General features: G+C 41.8%; 1 protein-coding gene across 12 annotated transcripts in view; it reads right to left on the reverse strand.

Moving 5' to 3' along the window:
* Positions 1-20,509, reverse strand: part of BRSK2 (BR serine/threonine kinase 2) — a 330,006-nt gene that overhangs the window by 149,338 nt on the left and 160,159 nt on the right. For all 12 annotated transcript variants that reach the window (XM_054825944.1, XM_054825945.1, XM_054825941.1 and 9 more), the window contains one exon: positions 17,118-17,212. In XM_054825944.1, coding sequence (XP_054681919.1) covers positions 17,118-17,212 — 95 coding nt within the window. The remainder of the gene's footprint in view (positions 1-17,117; positions 17,213-20,509) is intronic.

Genomic DNA, 20,509 nt, shown 5'->3' on the forward strand with positions numbered 1-20,509 from the left:
TTTCTGAAGTAACAAATAGTTTATAATGCTGCAGCCTAGGAGTCCTAACATGCAAACAGAAAACTGGCTCCATTTTCCAGTCATGCTAATTCATCATCATAGGCAATAATAAAGAAAAGAAATGCACTGCACTTGCAGATACTTAAGACAAGTTTGATTGCAGGACTGGGGAAATGCAAAAGCATGGAAGAGAAAGTCACACAGAGCATAAGGTTCAGAGGCTAAACTATTCCAGGAAGAAGAAAGTTTAGCCTTTGTCTATGATTAAGTGGTTGATTCTGCAAAGCCAGGCAGGTATCAAGAACTGGTTAATTGAGGGCAAGAGAGAGTAAAAAGTGAAAACAGAGCAGTCAAGGGGAGAAAAACAGCTGCCACAAAGTCTGTTTTCCCTTAGGGTTTCTAGTTATCATTTCAAGGTAAATATACTTTTCAACTAACCTATTCTGTGGATCTAATTCCCTGGAAGTGCTGGGAATCCACTAATACTGTTGCCTTGTATGTTCATTAGTTGATGGGTCTGTACCTATGTACTGTCATTTCAGATTTTCTACCTAATAAAAAATGAAATAACACAGCAGTGACAAAAGCATTGTATGCATATATTTACTCATCCCTCATAGCAGATGGACAGTCAACATCTCAAAGCAAGTGCTAGATTTATCAGGATGTATGTTAACAGCAAAGAGGAATTAAAGGCAGGTTCCTATACAAAGAGGGGAAACCTGCTGCCTTGGGTTTTGCAGTTGTGGACAGCTGAAGGACAACAGCCCCTCTGATAAAATAACATGATCTTTGCCGCCTCCAAAGTTTGCTTCTCACAAGGCAGCCACACCTCCTCCTCAAGAACTGAAGCTACATAGATAGCATCAGGTGTAATATGCTGGGTATGTTTCATACTGCAGTATATTTTGCAAGTCAAAGTACTGTCCATATTACCTGCATACTGCTTTTTCAAAGGCATAATTTCTAAAGTATACATACACATTTACAAACAACTGATTAAAATTTACTCCAGTTCTACTCTGGTTTTCTGATCTATATATTTTTGTGACTGCACTGAACCTGCATACCCACTGGGTGAATTTAAGTCTATGGGGAAGACACTAACTCTCAAAACCACGCAGTCCATGCCTTTTGGTGCTTTGGGTGAGACGTCAAGATCCCACAGAAACCTCTGTTTTCTTCTCACATCACTGTGGCACACACAGAGAGGGAGGTGCCCAGAAGCAAAGAACATTTAACATAATAAATCAGATGGGTGGTCAGCAGTTTAAACCAGCCACTTGATGTTACTATAATGAGGATTCAGTTTAACAGTTGCTCTGCATGCACAGAAATCCCCTCCGTCCCCAGGAAATCACTTAAAAATAAAAAGAACAAAAATCAAATCATCTGTTGGAGGAGGAGGAGGTTGTGGCTTTGAAAATGCACATAATGGGTGGAGCAAAAATGCCTATGGCTGAGTAAAAATTATTTCTCATAGCAAGAAGATCAAGGAGCCTCTGACCTTTATCTCAGGGATGACACAGTATAAATAGAACTCCAGGACCACTTTCAGACCTGTAGAAAATAGCTGCAGTTCTGCTAAATCCAACAGGAGTAGAATCCTCTTATGATAGCTCTGAGCTTAGGCCAGTATGTTTTATATACATTTTGAGCCACAGTAATCTTGCTTGAAAACGAATGAGTTATTTCCATGATGTTTAGCAGAACGACGTTACATGCCACTGTGGTGGGTTGACCCTGGCTGGGAGCCAGATGCCCACCAGAGCCGCTCTATCACTCCCCCCCCTTAACTAGACAGGGGAGAAAAGGTATAACGAAAGGCTTGTGGGTCGAGATAAGGACAGGGAGAGATCACTCACTAATTATCGTCACGAACAAAACAGACTGAACTTAGAGAGGGAATTCATTTAATTTATTACTAAGCAAAACAGAGTAGAGGAATGAGAAATAAAATGAAATCTCAAAACACCTCCCCCCACCCCTCCCATCTTCCTGGGCTCAACTTCACTCCTGGCTTCAACCTCCACCCCCCCTCAGCAGCACAGGGGGATGGGGAATGGGGGTTACGGTCAGTTGATCACACGTTGTTTCTGCTGCTTCTTCATCCTCAGGGGGAGGACTCCTCTCATCGTTTCCCTGCTCCAGCATGGAGTCCCTCTCATGGGAGACAGCCCTTCACAAACTTCTCCAACGTGAGTCCTTCCCAGTCCTTCATGAACTGCTCCAGCATGGTCTCTCCCACGGGGTGCAGACCTTCAGGAGCAAACTGCTCCAGCGTGGGTCCCCCACAGGGTCACAAGTCCTACCAGCAAACCTGCTCTGGCGTGGGCTCCTCTCTCCACGGGTCCACAGGTCCTGCCAGGAACTTGCTCCAGCGTGGGCTTCCCATGGGCCACAGCCTCCTTCAGGTGCCTCCACCTGCTCCGGCGTGGGGTCCTCCATGGGCTGCAGGTGGAATCTCTACACCCCCTCATCCTTCCTCCATGGGCTGCAGGGGGACAGCCTGCCTCACCATGGTCTTCACCATGGGCTGCAGGGGGATCTCCGCTCCGGCGCCTGGAGCACCTCCTCCCCCTCCTTCTTCCCTGACCTTGGTGTCTGCAGAGTTTCTTCCATCTTCTCACTCTTCTCTCTGGCTGCAAAAGCTCTCTCTAACTGTTTTTCCCTTCTTAAATATGTTATCACAGAGGTGCTGATTGGCTTGGCCTTGGCCAGCGGCGGGCCCGTCTTGGAGCCGGCTGGTATTGGCTCTATCAGACACAGGGGAAGCTTCTAGCAGCTTCTCGCAGAAGCCATCCGTGTAGCCCCCCCTGCTACCAAAACCTAGCCATGCAAACCCAACACACACTTTCTCACTGGGCAACGAATACTTGTTCTGTATTGTCTACTAAATCAATTAAAAAATTCCCATCCAGCATCAATACATTCTGGTGCATACAGGAGCAACCTTGATCCTTCAACTACTACATCATTAGCTTCCTGAATCTCATAAGCAAAACTAATTCATTAAAACATATGTTCAGGAATATGCCTGGCCTATAAAACCCTGAAACACGTTCTTAATTTCTACAGGGTTTACGTACAAGTTTTAAGCTTAGGATATCTAAACATCTATATATGCATTAAATCCATCAAGACATAACCTTTTTGCAGGCCCTGAATTCTTCAATTCTGCTCAGATCTCTCGCTTCTCCTGTTACATTGTGTGCCGCAGGTCTAGGTATTCGTAGTGCTGATCAAAAGAATAATGCTTAAACTGTTTATATACACTGGTTGAAATGTTATAACTTTAAAATTCATATCTGCATATGCAAATAAAGGAGATGATCATTATGACTGGCTAATAACAGCATTTTCTTTAAAGAAGGCTGTTAAATTCTGTAGTCAGTCATACTGAAGTTCACAGAGCTGGTATCAGACCATTAGACATGATGGCAGGCTTTGTGGCATCTTATTTCAGGTTAAGAATGCACACAAAATAGAGCCTGGTTTTGTTCAAGTTCCGTAAGCTTTTGAAAAAAAGGTAAACGAACAGCACTTAAGGCATATGGGTATTAGCAGACCACAGCTAAAGGTTGATCTGAGGTCTGAGGATACAGAACTACCAGAAGGGTTATAACTACGGTAGCTGTAAAGAAGGACAGCTGTGAGGTAGTCTGAAGAGAGGTACACAGAGGATCCAGAATCAAAACAGGAGAAGAAAAATGTATTTGCAGTAGTAGCAGACAGTTATAGCAACAGGGAGGAAAAAATTAAGGATGATATGAATGGTATTGCTGTTCAAAAGATGTGTAAAAATACAGGGAGAGAAACCAAGCATCTCTAAATGGATCTGCACCTGGAAAACAAGTGGAAGAGAAATAGAAACTGTAATGAAAGGGACAGCTAGAGAGATGATATCAGAGGATGGAGGTCAAGCCTCTATGAGAGCCAGCAATTTGAGAGTGAGAAATGAAATAGCCAGAAATAGCTAAGACCTCCTTAGAAGTACAGTGAAGGTATGTCAATATGTTCATTGTCTATTATCTACTAGTTGTTCCTCAAACTATAGTTACAGAACTTTATATTTAAAATCTGATTTATATCTAACGCTTAAATTGCAGAAGTTCCATGATCAGTTCCTTTATTCCAGCCCAGTGCATTTATGACCCCACTTCCAGTGCTCCCTCCTACAGATCGCTGAGATCTCCTCTCAAGAGTCCTGGCAGGCTCTAAGAAATCATTCCTCCTTTGCCTGCTAATGTGGTTGCTCTCCTGTTCGTATTCAAACCACAAACAAGATGTGATCATTACCATGAGCTCCTTCAGGCTGCTTAAGCCTCAGAGTCCCCTCTGTAAAGCAGCCTTTGAACCAGAGTCCTAAACCCTCTTCATGCTACTGCTATAATGTTTATTTTCACCTGCTGAGACCCCCGTTCTTTTTATGTTAATCTGTTGATTCTCAGTTTTACTCATCAATTTTGTTTCTGCTGCCCCTTTTCATACTAAATTTTGCTGACATGGCTCTTAATTTCACTGATTGGTTGTTCCTACCGTGAGGCTGCAGGATTCATACTGTCTCCACAGTTCGCCGAGGCATTATGTTTTTCTTCCAACTCCTATAGAGTTTTAATTGTTCTAAGTCTTTACTTAATGACTGACACAACTTTTGTCATTACTGAATGCAATAGCCATGATAGGTGGTCAATCTCTCTCCTCATATCTGCATGGGGGGTTCAGGTTAGACATTAGGGATGAATTAAATCACTAGAAGTGTAATGTAGCACTGGAACAGAATGTCCAGAGAAGCTGATGAATGTCAATCCTTTAAGGTTCAAAACCAAGCTAGACAAAGCCATGGCTGACACATGTCAACAGCAGTCCTTGTTTGAGTGGGAGGATGGACTACATAAACCCTCAGAGGTCCCTTCCAACCCTTATTTCTATGATTCTACACATTTGTCCAATATTTCACTCCTGTACCCTGTAACAATCTGGCTTAGACTTCTTCATCTTTCATATTTTCTCTCTTCCTCAAGCAGTATGTTATCAGCTCCAGTCTTGACATTTGAGAGTCCAAACGCTGGTTCAATTCATATAGTGATGCATCTGCAGCCAAAGGGATGCAGAGAGACATGGAATCATTGGTATCTGCCAAAAAACGGGTGCCAGGTGGCAGGATGGGTCAATAAACTATATGCCTTCTTGGTACACAAGTAGCAAGTACTCAGCACTGAGGAGATACTATGTCCTCACTCAGTGATAATTGGTGCCGCTCTCTCGTAAATACTAAGTAAAGCAGTTTTCAGCAGTGCTTTTACCTAAAAGTGTTCTCACTGCTATTGGCCTTGCTGAGCCATGCAGGAGGGCAAGGGCACTTTCCCTCCCAAAAATGAAGGCTTTAAGGTCAACAAACCTCTGAGGGTTTTTTTCACTGTTATAGGCAGTTATTTAGATATGTTTCTACCTGTTGCTGGACTTCATGTCACTTCCTGAGAAATACATCTTTTTATTCTGCTAGGCTACTGGGCAGGGTCCAGATGCCTTGCCTCCTATATTGGGGATATACTGGTACTATAGAACAATCAAATCTACAATGTGCACTGCACTGCTGCCCAGAAGGGGTTTGGTACTCTTAGGTAATCACACAAGACTACTCCCTAACCCAAGTTCCTCTGTGGCTCCTAAACTCACAACTTACACCCCTCTATGAAAAATAAGTGAAAACATGACCCCAGATGACTGAGAGAACAGCTGTTGCCACTCTGTCCTGTATCCAACGATCTTACCCATTTGTTCTTAAGTAAATGTTATTATTTTCTGGATTTGACAAATCAGGGATTTATTTAAGAGGTGGAAATGAGGATAAAATGAATCCGTAATACATAGAGGATAATATGCATTCTCTTACTGTGTACATCTTTCCTTTCTGCTTTGAAAGTGCTGCAGTGGATGGTGAGGGACAACAGGAGGTTAGCAAAGCACAGAAGGGATTTAGGAAGGAAATACAGGGACAGCTGAGCGAGCAGGAGTGAAGAGAGGAAATTTATCAAAGAAAAGCGATAAGAACATTAGACCGAGGGGATTTATTTCAGGGTATTAGGAAGGAAATATAAGAAGAAAAATATCTAAAAAACAACTTTATGCTAAAGTATTTCACAGCTGGGGGAAATTATTCTGCCTCTATTAACAGCAAGTTCTTTCTGCTGGACCATGTCCACATGCACGAATCCAGACACGCACACCAGATTTTCTTCCACGGAGGAATAGTAAGTTCCAGTCTATTACAAGGATCCATGGTGACAAGTTTCTGACAGACAGTGTGACCAGACTTCCAGAACACCGTAAAATGTAATCTATTAGCAATTCTTATAGGACAACTATATGTGTATATTGTGACTGTTGAAAATCTGCTTCAGGTACAATGGAAAAAACTAGTAACATAATCCCCATCTCCTGGTACATTTGTTATGACAGATTTTGCATATTCTGGTGACTCTTCTTCATTTTAGATCTTCTAGCCTGGGTTACTTAGTTATATAGAGCTGTACAGAAGGGTACAACAAGCTATTAGGGACTGGAAGAATAAGCTAAAATACATAGCCTATTAAAAACCAGGAGCATTCCTTATGAACAGACTTGGGATGAAAGTAGGTGTTGCAGCGTTGTTTATACAGGTTGCTATTATTTATTTCCTGTAGTTAGGCCTGCATCTGAAAGACACAGATGATAAAAAATGTTTCTGTCTCCTGGAGCAACAGGAAACCTAAAAGCAGAAAAAACCACAGAGCTGCACTCTGTTGTGTTACACCTTACACCAGTGACATTTCCTCACCACTTCCCTACTGAATGTACAGAAGATGAAGTACTTGTGAGAGCTGCAAGTGATATATGCCAGGAACAAGTGATCACGTTTCTCAGGCAAGATCCTTCTTCTTGAGTGTTGACAGCTGTTCGCCCCTGCCTTACCAAAATGGTCTAAACCAAGATTTTGAATGTGTTAATTTCAGCATAATCTGGAGCATCAGTCCCAAATTTCCAGGAAGGACAAAGATTTTGGTTGCCTGACTGAGTTTTCACCAAGCATTCTTAAAAAAGCCAGCCTGCACCCTAAAACTTCTTGCCAGTTTCAAAAGTCCCTATTTCTACCGGGGCAATGCATGATAACATAACAGAGATGTTACTGAGCAATCGTTACACACTGGGAGACTGCAGCAGATGCAGAAGTTCAAGATTAAACTCAATCTCTCCTTCCCTATGGTTTGTAGAGAATTAAGGTAACATCTCCATTATCCCGCACAGCACAAAGCCATTGCTGCCACCTCCCCAGGCAGCTGCAGAGCATACTATATTATATTACACCGCAAGGTTCAGGAATACCAGGTGTTCTGACAAAGCACTGACTGTTTTTCCCACATCGGAGCAAAATCAACCATGCCATGAGTGCAATTTTGTCACTGTTTGGTAGCTGGACCACTAGAGTATGGGCTTGAGTTCTCTTAGTATTAGCGTACCTGGAAGATTCTCTTGGAGTTGGAAAAGAAACATCATTTTGAACTAAAATTCTGGAGTCCCCTCTATGTGTGGTGTGTCCATCCACGGAAGGACAGCAGGGGAATGCAAACAATGGTTTATTGCTATAGGAGCACTCTTCATGAACAGACCAGCATGTTAAATACATGCTGACTGTGGATTCGGCATCTCAGGATGCCAGGAGGCAAGGCAGCAAGTTCAAAGATGGCACCTGGTAAAAGAGGAAATGCCCAAATACCTAAAAACTTACCACGAGAGAGATCAACATGCTCTAACAGCAGCAAAGCAAAACCATGGCATATTTTATCCAGCTCCATCTGACAGCTCTGGAACTAACAGTTAATTGCACTGGGATTGAGCCTTCCCAGATTTTTCCTAAATTTGTGCCAACTACTTAACAGCACAAACTGCAGGGATAGACTGAGTGAGGCCTGGTTTACACTTAACAAATGATAGCAAAATGTTCATGTTGGATAGAAAAACGCAATACAAACAAAAAGAAACTGGATCCCCTAACTGACAGTGCAATGCCAGCCCTTGGCTCTCAGTTGTACTAGTTAAATATCCATTAGGTGACACGTTTTGTCTGAGCTTGGAAACTCATAAGCTATATGGGGCTAAGAAATGCTTCTTAACAGATAGGTACTGCTGGTGTACAAAGCACCACCCAGTTGTTTCAGCAAAATTTTAAGATAATCTTTGAACAAAGCCTTTGCTCAAATGGCTTGCCTGCTATATACAGGGATGGACTACATCCCTTAATTGGGATGGATCAGTATATTGATGTTTATGGTGCTTATTCTACAGGATACATGCAGGGTCAAATACCTGAGCCAATTCTGGTCTCAGTCAATCTACTTAAGGATTAATGTCCCATTACTGCTAGAGCTCTTCTGATGTAATGCTGGTTCTCTTTCCAGGAGCAAAGAAAAAAGAATTAAAAGGTTTCCAGACAAGGTTTTGGAATGTGAAATACAAACCAATGTAAAATGGAGTCAGAAATCTTTTAATCTGCAACCCAGAAAAAAAACAGAAAAGAAAATATACAGCAACCTAAACCACACTTGCCAAGTAACCCTTGGTCCTTAATGAAATCACCCTGCAAAGCACATGCTGTGTTGCAGTGCTGAGATCTCAGCGCCTTCCTCCTCCTAAACTGTTTATAAGCTTTTGCAATGACGCTGAGCAAACATGGGCATGGTAGAATCATGAAAACAGGATATAATAGTCTCTAAAGAAACCAGACTACATCCTGGCACTACGCACCTTCATTCAATTCCAGCATGGGTGGTGGGTGAGGAATGATTTACAAAATCCTATGCTGTTGCTCTGGTGCTTATAGATATGGGTATCAAATGGTTCGGTCAATATTGCATTCACACTGCTGACTGCATCTGAGTTTCACTCTGAGTTTTGCTCTCAGTCCAGGAAGAAAATTTGTGAGCAAAGAAAATTATTTTTTATAAGGAGCTGTATAACTTAAAAATATCTCTGTAGTTCAGGTCAGAAAACATGCTCTCTTTTTTTCATAGAATCATTGAATAGCCTGGGTTGGAAGGGACCTTAAAGATCACCTAGTTCCAACCACCTGACATGGACAGGGACACCCTCTGCTAGACCAGGTTGCCCAAAGCCCCATCCAACCTGGCCTTGAACACTTCCAGGGAGGAAGTATCCACAATTTCACTGGGCAACCTGTTCTAGTGCCTCACTGCCCTCACAGAGAAGAATTTTTCCTAGTATCTAATATAAATCTACCCTCCTTCAGCTTAAAAGATTTGGGAAGTGATTTTATCCATAATCTAAAATCCATTTCCTATCTGTAAATGTGGCCAATTCTACCTATGGCTCAACCAGAACCCACTCTCCTGTGGCATCCTCTACTCTCTGCAGCCTGGGATAGGTTTCATCCTCTACCTCTTCAGACTGCTAATTAACCACAGAACAGAGCTGGTTGAAGCGCTGCTAGAAAAAGTCAATTAAAAGAGGTTTTAGCTTTTTTATGCTTTTTAGCATTTTTCATCAACCTTCAATGAGTCAGGAAAAAAAAAAAAAAGTAGTAAAGTTTTGAATGTACCAAAGAGCCTGCAGCTCCAGATTGAAAAATTAATCTTGCCAGACCCATGGTTCACATCTGGAGTTAATAGAGTCTCTCTGCTACAGAGACCACCCAGGCTGGGGGAATCTGAAGTTTCAGGTTCTCAGACCAACTGGGTATCCAGCCAGCCAGAAATTCTGGAAATACTAGGGATCTGACCAGAGGTTACCAGCTCTGGATGCCAGTCTCAAGATTTTCACACTCCACACCCCAACTCAACAAGATTGAACCTGGAAGCTAACCTTCACCTGGGGTTCCCCTTGCCGTTCAGGGTAACTCCTACTGGTATCCTTCCCAGGAAACTGAGTATCGAGCCTGACAACAGCTGAGGATCTCAGTACTTTCTGCCACTCCCCCATGCAGCAATGCTTTGTAGGGTCACATCTTTCTAGCTGGGGATGCTGGGTCTGCCCCACAGCTGTGGACTCTTGGAGCCTGTCTCAAGACTTCCTACACCTTGGCTTGATAACCAAGGGCTCTGAGGCAATGGGAGTTCCTGCAGAGGCAGGGCTTTCAGGGTCTCTGCTTTGGAGATGGCAAGCAGGACTCCCTAACAGCCTGCTACAAATCCAGAGAGAGTTCAAAAGAAACCTAATCTTTGATATATTGTGAGTTCACTGAGCCAAAGTTATTTCAGAGAAAACATTTTAGTGAATCAGCATCTTTTGATAAAACTAAGCTCTAGCAAAGAAAGAGGAGAATTCCCAGAAGCTTCAGTAGAAAAAGCAACATGAAGTCAAACTATGGTCTGTCCACCCCAAATGCAAGCCTGGTGCAATTACAGTGGAAACGGTTAAAGAGAACGTTGAACAGAAAGGGGTTTACAGGCTAATTATTGACAGCAGCTTCACAGGTGGATGAGGACTGGATGGCAGAGCACAGTTAGACGTCTCGATCTCTGGGAGCAGTTATTTCCCTACCCAGGCATTCTGGTTAAGATCCAGTGAAATGAATGGAAAAAGCATTCCTTGACTTCATCTAGCTCTAGCCAGGGCTCATGAGGGACATTTATTGCTGTACGACTAAGGCAGTGCACAAGGATGGTAGACTGTCTGTGTGTCTGCGTACACAGGGCTGTGGGTAGAATGTGTTTGGTACAATAGAGGTTTGAGCCAGACTGCTGTAATACGAGTCTGCGGAATTCAAATTAGGATGGAAAAAATAGGGCCAATTACTTTTATAGCTTGCCCAAATGCCTCAATTGATCATACTAACTTTAGAAAGCAAAAGGCACTGTGCACACTTGACAGGTTTGTTCCTCTGACAGGTACATCATGTGCTCGTGATTCCTGTTTAATTTCCTTCTTTAAGAATACCTCAAACTGTGTTCTTTGTGGGTGTGGTGGAAAGTGGAGGCAGAGAGTGATTCTTCTCTGAAGGAAAATACAATTACCCAACTTCTTTAACTGCTCAAAGAGATGACAAGTGAACAGGCTCTCAATGCTCCCCACCAGCTCCAGTTTAAAACAAAACACTCTGCTTTATACATTCAGTAACAGATCCCTACTCCAAAACTCCCTATAGCAGAAGGGAGCCAGGGGAAAAAAAAGCCCTTTTTATTTTCCCTGTTTTTTTTCCTATTGCAAGGTGCTTTTTTATCTCTTTGAACTCAGAAGGGAGACTTGCACACATGAAGCTATGTGTGCTAACCGGGTTGCTACTGGAATACAAACTAGGGTCACAGAGGTGGGGGGTGAGCGTGTGTTTGTGCACTCATGTTCTTTGATGAGTGCCAATCATTCCTGCAGTTTGTTCACCACCTACGCACTGTCAAACATACACACAGACACATGCACTCTTCTAATCTGCTCTCTTCCAGTGCTAAAAGCAGACAGGCGTGTGGTAATTCTCCAGGTTAAAGATAAAGCACAAAGAGGGTGAGAGTGTGTGTTTTTAACAAGCGCACACAGTAAATGTGCAAGGGACAATCCATGTAAGAATGAACATACTCATTTGTACAGTGCACCCTGCATGTTCAACAGCAAGTAAAAATATGAGTATTAGGAGTACATACATGTTTTGGGGAGATGTAATTTCCTTTATCCTTTCATCTTTTTTTTTTGCCATGAATACTAGGTCCTCTGGGTTATTCTCCTCTCACAGCAATATGTCAATCAATCAGAAGAATAATAGATGAGTACCAGCAAGTTAGCACAGTGTTTCTTAATCAGGGAGTCCTGGAAAGTTTGACGAATGCTTTAAAACTTTTTATTTGGGACTTCTGTTTAAAAAATACTTTCCCCCCCATTTGCTATTTTTAATATGACCATCTCCAAAATCTTGCGTGCCAGTATCCTAGATAAATCTAAACACATTTCACTGGTAAAACCACATGGTCTTGCTTCTTTGTTCATTTGTACCCAATGGCAGGGGGATTCAGCAACAGCTTAACACCATTTCCACTGCAATCAACAGTAAATCTCCTAAATGTTGCAGCTGGAAAACAATTAGGCTACTATTGAATACCTCAAGAAAAAATTCTGATTTGGCGAAATTCAGGTTTGGCATTGGTGAGTTTGGCTTTGCTAATGTCAGGGAAAATGCCCTTCTTATGATCAGAGCTGAATTTGAAACAAGTAATACTATTCAATATGTCTCTGTCTCAGATTTAGCTTCTTGCCGACACTGTTCTGATATTCTGGTAATGATTTCTGTAGACCAGGCTTCCAGACAGCAGCTAAGGACAGCTAGGTCAGCCAATATCACAGTCTTTTGTTTGAAAAGTCTGAAAATGAGGTATTCGAAAGTAAAGATGCTGCTCTCAAGTATTCCCTTCTTTAACTTCATTTGGGAGTGCCTAAATTTCTTCTTCTGCAGATACCTTGCATAAGTGCCTCTCTTTATACTCCAGAGATAAGTGACTTTTTACAGATTTCAAGTGTGTGATTAGAAAATCACAGCTGCATGAATTTTAAGGCCAGAGAGGCTGTTGCATTAATCTAGTCAGAGCTAATACATAACATGGATCAGGAAAACAACTACTTCCTGCTGCAAGTCCAGGAGCTGAAGCTGAACTAGGATCTAGGTTTTAGAAAAACAGCAGTTTAAGACGAAGTTTAATAGTCTTTCAGGGGAAAAACTCACCAGAGCTTTGGATGGCTTGTTCCAATTAGCAACTTCATCCAGCAGTCAAATAGGCCTAGTATTTCTACATTTAATCTGTCTACCTACAGCTTACAACTATTAGTTTCCAACAAGCTTTTTGCCCCCAAGACTGTAATATCCTCTATTATCAAATGCCTATCCTCCTGATCAGTATATACAGACCATGATTAAGTTATGTCTTAATCTTCTCTTTAATAAAATAGGTAGATTGAGTCCCTTGAGTCTCTCAGAAAACATGAGCTCTGATTGTTTATTTACTTTCAGATACTTTCTGAATTGTACCACTTTCTAAACTTTTTCCTTGAAGAATGGGCACCTCAACCAGAAATACTGCATTTCAGCAGTTTTTGCCACAAAACGATGACAGCTATTACATGACTTTCTGTAGCAAAAGGGGAAAAGACAGAGGAAAAAAAGGAAGAAATCACAGAATGGGGAAAAAAAGAAGAATGAAGGGGGTTAAAAAGAGGCAAAATAACAACTGAAAGAAAGGAAAGAGAGACTCAAAGTAGGAAAAGGTAGTAAAGAAATAAGTAGCTATTGTAATAGAAGCTCAGAAAGAAGCAGGTGATGACAAAAAGACCATGCAAAGCACTGCCTATTTACAAATATGCTGTCATAAGTTGTCTTGGCAGTTCCAAGAAGCTGAGACTTGATCCCTCTGCTCAATTATTTCAGGCAATCAGTGATCCCCAGCAGTGATCATTGCATAATTCTCCGTGCTTAAGAGCAAACACTACACCTTCGCAGAATCTTTCGGAAGCAGAGCTCATTAGCACCACATGGCACTAAAACAACAAACCAACCTTCCCAAAACCCACTACCCACGTTTCAATTGAGCTACACAAGAGAAACGTGGAAAGGACTGTCTTTTCCCATCCTCCACCCTGGAAATACCTGCCTCGCTTCAAGGCCAGCACTGGAGGACTTGGTCAGAAGAAACAAAAGGCACATACACACAAAGCACACATGGAGCTCTGGGCTCCAGTAATCAAGCCTGGGACATCTGTGGCTTTCGCAGGATGCCTGCGTGTTCAAGTAATTAGTCCAAGGCCAGCTGTCCCCTTCTCGCTCTTCACCCTTTATGTTCCCATTGCTTCTACTACCACTGCCTGTCCAAAGAGTATTTCGTCTGATGGATGACTGAAAGAGTAGCTTTTTTGTTGTTGTTTATTCTTTGGAAGGAGGGAGTAGAAGAGAACTGGTGAGGTTGTAAAGAGGAAGGGGCTCTTCTGAGTACGTCTCATAAAACACCTCAATGTTTCAAAGCAAGCTTTTGCCACATCAGAGGAAAGATTTGCTTTAACCTTTATATTCTGAAGTTATAAACTCCAAACTCTTCAGCTGGTACTGAAAATGCAACCATCGATAGTGAACCTGCCTGTTCAGGAAAGCTTACTGCTTTATGGACACATTCAGCTCTTGTATTCTGGGCCTAATTTCCCTCTTGGCGATCCAGAAGTAATTCAGGGAAATTAATGAACCCTATCTCAATCTCAAGACGCTCCCTATAACACACTCCTTTCTGAAATCTTTCTGCCAATTTGTGCTAGGGCAAGCTAGAGGTACTGTGGGAGGCAGGTCTCCACATCACTGGGGGTTACCACAGTGCCGCTGAAGAAACCTCGCTGAAGCTTTTACCAATTGTGTGAAAGCAGGGGTGAGAACAGAACTAGGCCTTCTGTTCTCATCTGTGAAATTACATTTGTAGCTTTGCCCCAAAACCAGGCTCCCAAACATGCCCAAGTTGGAGCTGGGAAAGGAACACTGCTCCCCAGCCTGTGTTTAGCAATTAAGGGCATGACAAAGCAAAAGGCTCTGCATGTGCACTGAGCAATCCTGTCCTTTGACAGGGCAGCAAGCGCTTGGATGATATATTTACTGCAGCTTGCACTGCATCGTGCCTGCCCGTGTATCATCTCCATAGCAGCAGTTCTACTAATTGAGACCAGCTGCTTCAATTCCAAATTCTTCTCTCCAGAAATATCGATACTACGACGTTATGATTAGAAAGCACTTTACCAAATGCCTCTCAATTCTGCACAGCTTAGATGAAGAGCAGCTGCAGAAGGAAGGGACAGTTCCCTGAACATACAGAATAAAACACTGCAAAACCACTGGAGAAATGAAGGCTATAAGAAGCAAGTCAAAATAGAATAATGATGGTGGAGAAAGCAGCCTGCCATATATGCTTGTGCCTGTCATTTTAGATGTTGAAAGGACTGTGAGCAGACTTCTTCCTTATGCTCTAGGATAAATGGCCACAGCACTGCAGTGTTACAGCTTCATGCAGCAGGTGTACATATTTATCAGACCAGTTTTTCTGTCCAAAGATGGATTAAAGCAAAATCCATCAATCTGGGCCTGGCCTGAGAGAGTAGCTGTGGTCTTGAATCATTTGGCTCCAGGGACTGTTCTGCACAGCCCACTGGCAAAGAAAGTAACTGGAACTGATAAGCTAGTGGGAAGATTTGCAAAGTAGGAATGCCACCACACCACCACGACTTGGCTTCACTGTTGGCTGTTTCCCTGCGGCTGCTGATTCCGTGCAGCAAGCTGTCAGCTGGATGCTTGGCAATGGTTGCACTGGGATTGCCGAAAGCTACAAGCATTTTCCTCCCCCACCTTCAGCCAGGCTGGATTAAGCTGGCTAACAGTACAGTCAATTACAAATTCACTTAGAAGTTTCAGGCCCTGTCTGTGACCATCAGACACAGGGCATTCCTGAAAAGACATCTGGTTAGTAAGTTTATGCAAGAACTGGGCAAACCACTTTAATCCCATCTGTGGTTCCAACCTCCTGAGCACAGAGAACAGAATCCTTGAAAGAGAAAATCTCATCAAGAATAGTCTGAAAAATGAGAATCACGATACAACGTGTGGTTTCCTCCTGAGAAAGATGCTGCACAATCTTACAGAAAACATGGCATGCTTCAGCATGCGGCTGTGTAAACAAGGGCCTAACACACCGTTTCACTATTCAGATTTCATACTACAACCAAGGTAATGCAACAAAACTAAAGCTGAGAGATCACTTTGCTATGCTAAGTGATTTGCCTCCTACTCTGAAAATCAATGAGGTAAATAAAATATGTTATACAGATACCAGACAGTGTCTCTCAGAACACAAAAAGCTCACGTTTTTAAAAAATATTCCTACTATGTTACTCTGGAAAATATTCAAAGTGTTTAGAGTCTCATTCGGATTTTACCATTTATACACCTTGTTTGCTTTCATTATGTTCCATTTATCCGCTGAATCTCCCTTTAAAGTTGCAGTTTTCTTACCTATTTCACTTGCTAATTTGTGGTCTATATTAGAAGACTGTTTGAATCCACAGTACTGCAGCAGAGAGAATACTTCAATGAAATTCCAGAAAGGTAATCTGAACACATTACAATTGAATATAAACTTTAAGAATCCAACTCTGAAAAACAAAAACTTACATCATATGCATAACATTCACTGACTGCATACTCTTTTAATCTCCATTTTCTTTCTGCTCCTAGTAAGGTTGCTATACTTACTTGCACTGGAAAACAGTTGACAAAGAAGTACATATAAGAAATAGCCATGTAAAGATATACGCCCCATGTGCTTAAAGGGAAGTTACCTCAATAAAGCTGCATGCAGATCTGTTAGCGTCATTTGCAGGTGACAGCTAGATGGAATTCTGTTGATTGCAGTGCAGTTGTGTTCCCTCCCATCAAGCTGAATTTAGCTTTTCTAGTCACCAAACCACATGAATAAACTTTTATGCATATATTTATTTTATTTTTAGGTTTCCAAGATCAATCAATGACACTCATATAAGGAAACTGATATTACAAGGCTAGGTAAAAAACTAATTAAGCTCTTCTGAACACTACAGTCATTGGGACCATCAGGACAGACACTTAGATGGTTTCCAATGGCACAGCTTGGTGAATTGTTAACAGAATTACAACAGCTTTTAACAGTCATGGACCTTGGCGCATCAGATCATAATGAACCCATGCAACAGAGCAAGCAGTAGGAGTATTCAAACAACAGCTTCGCCATCCTCTCTTAAATCTCTTCCTACTGACATTTGTATACCTTAGTCTGCAACGTACTGTAACTATTATGCACTGCTGCAGCGGTGGAAGTCAGATGCCCAACACACATCTGCCCCACAAGAGAAGCAACAACTCTGCAGCTGACCGTTTATTTTGTTCACAAAGCACAGGCATACTCCCATTTAATTTCAGCCGCCCTAGCCTCCCCCATAACTAAATTATTGTTATTATGCTCTGCATAATCCTAGTACTGACAGGGATGTTTGTTATACATAATTAAAGATATTAATTTTGCATGGAACAGAAGACACAGAGCCAAGAACTTAATTTTTTTTAAAGTCTCCCATTAGAAAATTACCTTCATTAGCACCGACTCGCTGAGCTTCTCTCTGTTGACAATTTTTATCGCGACCTTCTGACACGTGACACAGTGAACCCCCAACTTCACAAGCCCTGCAGGAGAAACAGAGCAAAATAGAAAGGAAGAATTGGTTAGAGATAGTTGCCACTGAGATTTTTGCTATAAGTATGCCACCCAGCAGTTGGTAACTTACATGCAAACAAATTTCCACTGGTCTCTCCTCCAGTCAGATAAGGTGAGTAATGAAGACCCTGCAGCCCACATTGTGACCATTTGGCAGTGAGGCTGCCAACATCCTTAATGCTGCTGCAGTTTCTGCCATTAAAGCTGTATTTTTGAAGAAGCACTCTATTCCAGCTCTCACCACTCAAAGTGCATTCTACCAGTAAGAAGTAAACCTCTGCCAATTTAACCACACTAGGCTAAGGGCTTTTGCAGACACCTGACATCAGCAAAAGCTCAGAAATCAACAAAATTTGATGGTCAAATGTCTGCAGTGTAGACATGGCCTCTACATTCTTCTAGTTCTTTCCAAAGCTTTCATGATCATAATAAAAAGGTACTTAATTATGCTTTCCTTTACTGTTTTAATTTACTCAGCTGTATAAAGTTAACACTGTGATGAGCACCATTGTGGCATGGAGGAACATCAACATATACTGATACAATTCTAAGTTCTTATTTGTTATTATTTACTATATCATTGTCCTAAAATAACTTAGAGTGCTGTTAAATGATTATATTGGCAAAAGGAAATGGATATCCCTGAGAGGATCAGGATGTCACCAAAATATGGAACAAAACTCCAAGAATTAAAAGGAAGAGGCAAGTAACATATACAAAGCATTATCTTCTACAAAATTTTGACCTAAATCTGCTGACTTGCATGAAAGTACATTTAGATATCTCCCACAAGTGAGTTTAAGATAGTCCCTTGAGCTCCCAACTCTATCATCACTAAGAAAAGTTGTACCTGGAAAAATTGTACTTTGTGGGTCTATTCAAATGAGATCTTGTGCACATGCAGCACAACACCTGATAGGCTGGATTCCATTCCACTCCACACACAGTATGCCAAATTGCCATTTATTTTAATTCAGTTGTAACAGAAATAAGAAGTGGCACCTCCCCGGCGTCACTTAGACCTGCTGGGCTTCGCAGAGCATTTATGAGCAATGGCATGGCATAGGAAGAAAAAGTCTAGCTCAGCTCGCAGCTCCTAGGTTGGGTTGCAGTTAAGATCCCGACCCCATCCCCTGATGCAAACCACAAAGCCAAACACATTGATTTATCTGCAAATTGAACACAACAGATCTGCAGTCCAGCAAAACAATGAACACAGGACTTCACACTTCTTATGGAGGGATGAATATAGAGTCTATTACCTTACTACAAACTGTCCCCAGTGAAGTGAACTGGAGTTTTATCCTGCAAATACTTGTTCATCTTTTTGCTACACAGTTAATCCTAAATTTGGCATCATTAATCACAGGATATTATGTTGAGAAATAAAATCCCGACTCACTTTCAGTCACATCTCTTTTATGGCGTGTTCAAGTGTTCTGGATATTTCTAGTCTCATAATTTCTCAGTCTCATCTGGTTAAATGCTGACATCCTTACTTTCAGCCATGACATAAACAAGTCACAAAAATTAAGAATGCTGCGCGCTGACAAATCCATTTGAAACTGTGTATAGCAATAGCCTGTCATCTGCCTGAAGCGGCCGAGAAGCACAGCTAGGGGAAGATGCTGTGATGTCCGACCAATCCTCACTCTTATGTCTGAATTTTGTCTATTCAATAAATTTATAATAATACCCATAGCACTACTGGCTCTGTGATCACATTCATAGCAGCTGCAGCCTTACTTACGCTCCTTCTCTGTGGCTTTGTTCTGTGTTTGGATAGTGGCTACTTGGCAGCACTTTGTTGAAAGTGTGCACAGTTTCAATCTGTGCCGATTGCTTCCTTCCTGCTTCCAGCACAAATCACAGCTCTACATCACTCCTACAGCACGACCGCACCACTCTTTACATTGCTTTTAGTTACACTTTCAAAGTTTGGCAGAACTTCTGGCTCAGTCCTTTATATCTAGATCCCCAGGATCTGTGGCACAGTGCCATACTGTAACATGCTGCAGACAAATTATTTTAAGAGGTCAATAAAGGTGACAAACAACTGCTCTCTGTAACTGGTCCTTCACCCCAAAGGAAATATAAAGGCTTCTGGTATCTCACATTTCAGGGTTTGGCTTCAAATGTTGTTGCACCCAAATCAAAACATCTGTCCCACTGAACTTGGCTGATCTGTAAATTATTTTTCCTTTGTCCTCCCTGAAGCACCCTGTCATTGAGTCATAGATGGGTTTTAACCATGAACTTCTGGGACACCGCCATCCTGTACTGGCAATCTTCAAAGCATCCTCTGTCCTTCTGGCTACTAATCTACCATATAAAATCAAAGAATAAGATTAAACCATTCTGTTTACTCTGATAAAAAAAGTTTATCAACTGTTAGAAGCCACTACATGCCTTGCAAAAATCACACTGATACTGAATCACATTGATTTTATATTGAATTAATTTCATCAACCTCAAGAAATCGTTCCTGATTTATACCACAGTAACAGAGGAGAGAATGAGAAAACACATGTGAGATTTGATGCATTTTTCCTCTTCTCCTGATTCACATTTTAAAAAGCAAGAAAAAAAATGCACTGTCATTGCTGTCTATTTTGTGGAGATAGAACTTTAAGACAACCCTCTGAACAGACCAAGACAGCACTTTTTACTGTACTAAATTCACTGCATGTAATTTTAGGATAAAAATAAAACATGTCACTCTGCCTTGCCTCCTTCCCCCTCCCTTAGCCACTTCCTTTTGACATTTGCATGCCAGCCTAAGAAAACCCTCTTAGTAAGTCCATCTATAGGGTAAGGCCCTCCTGCTACTATGAGGAAATCCTAAAGGAGCTTGGGCAGGAAGGGCTTGTACTAAGGACTTCTGTTTCTGTCCTGTAATTCCAGTCTAGTGTATAACTATTCAGAGATGACCTACATGGGGATTTGAACTCCTGTGGGCTTCTGCTGCTTAGGAAGCCCTTTTATGGGTACAGAGAACATAAACCATTCAAGATGCATTATATATGCTGTTAACAAGCACCTCGAATCTACAGCAAACCTCCAATACAAATGTGTAAATAAGTTAGGTACTTACTCGTAAAGCTTATCTATACATTCAGGCCAGCACAGGTACCTGGGTGGTCCCCAAAGGAAAACAAACAAGGCTGCCGCTAAGAGGATATTTTGCACTGGCTTGGCTTAAAGCACGTCTGCCAGGCAACAAATAGAGTTTGAACTTGTCAGATTCATGACTAATTAACCCCTCA

The sequence above is a fragment of the Grus americana genome, chromosome 5, assembly GCF_028858705.1.
Source record: "Grus americana isolate bGruAme1 chromosome 5, bGruAme1.mat, whole genome shotgun sequence".
Lineage (NCBI taxonomy): Eukaryota > Metazoa > Chordata > Aves > Gruiformes > Gruidae > Grus > Grus americana.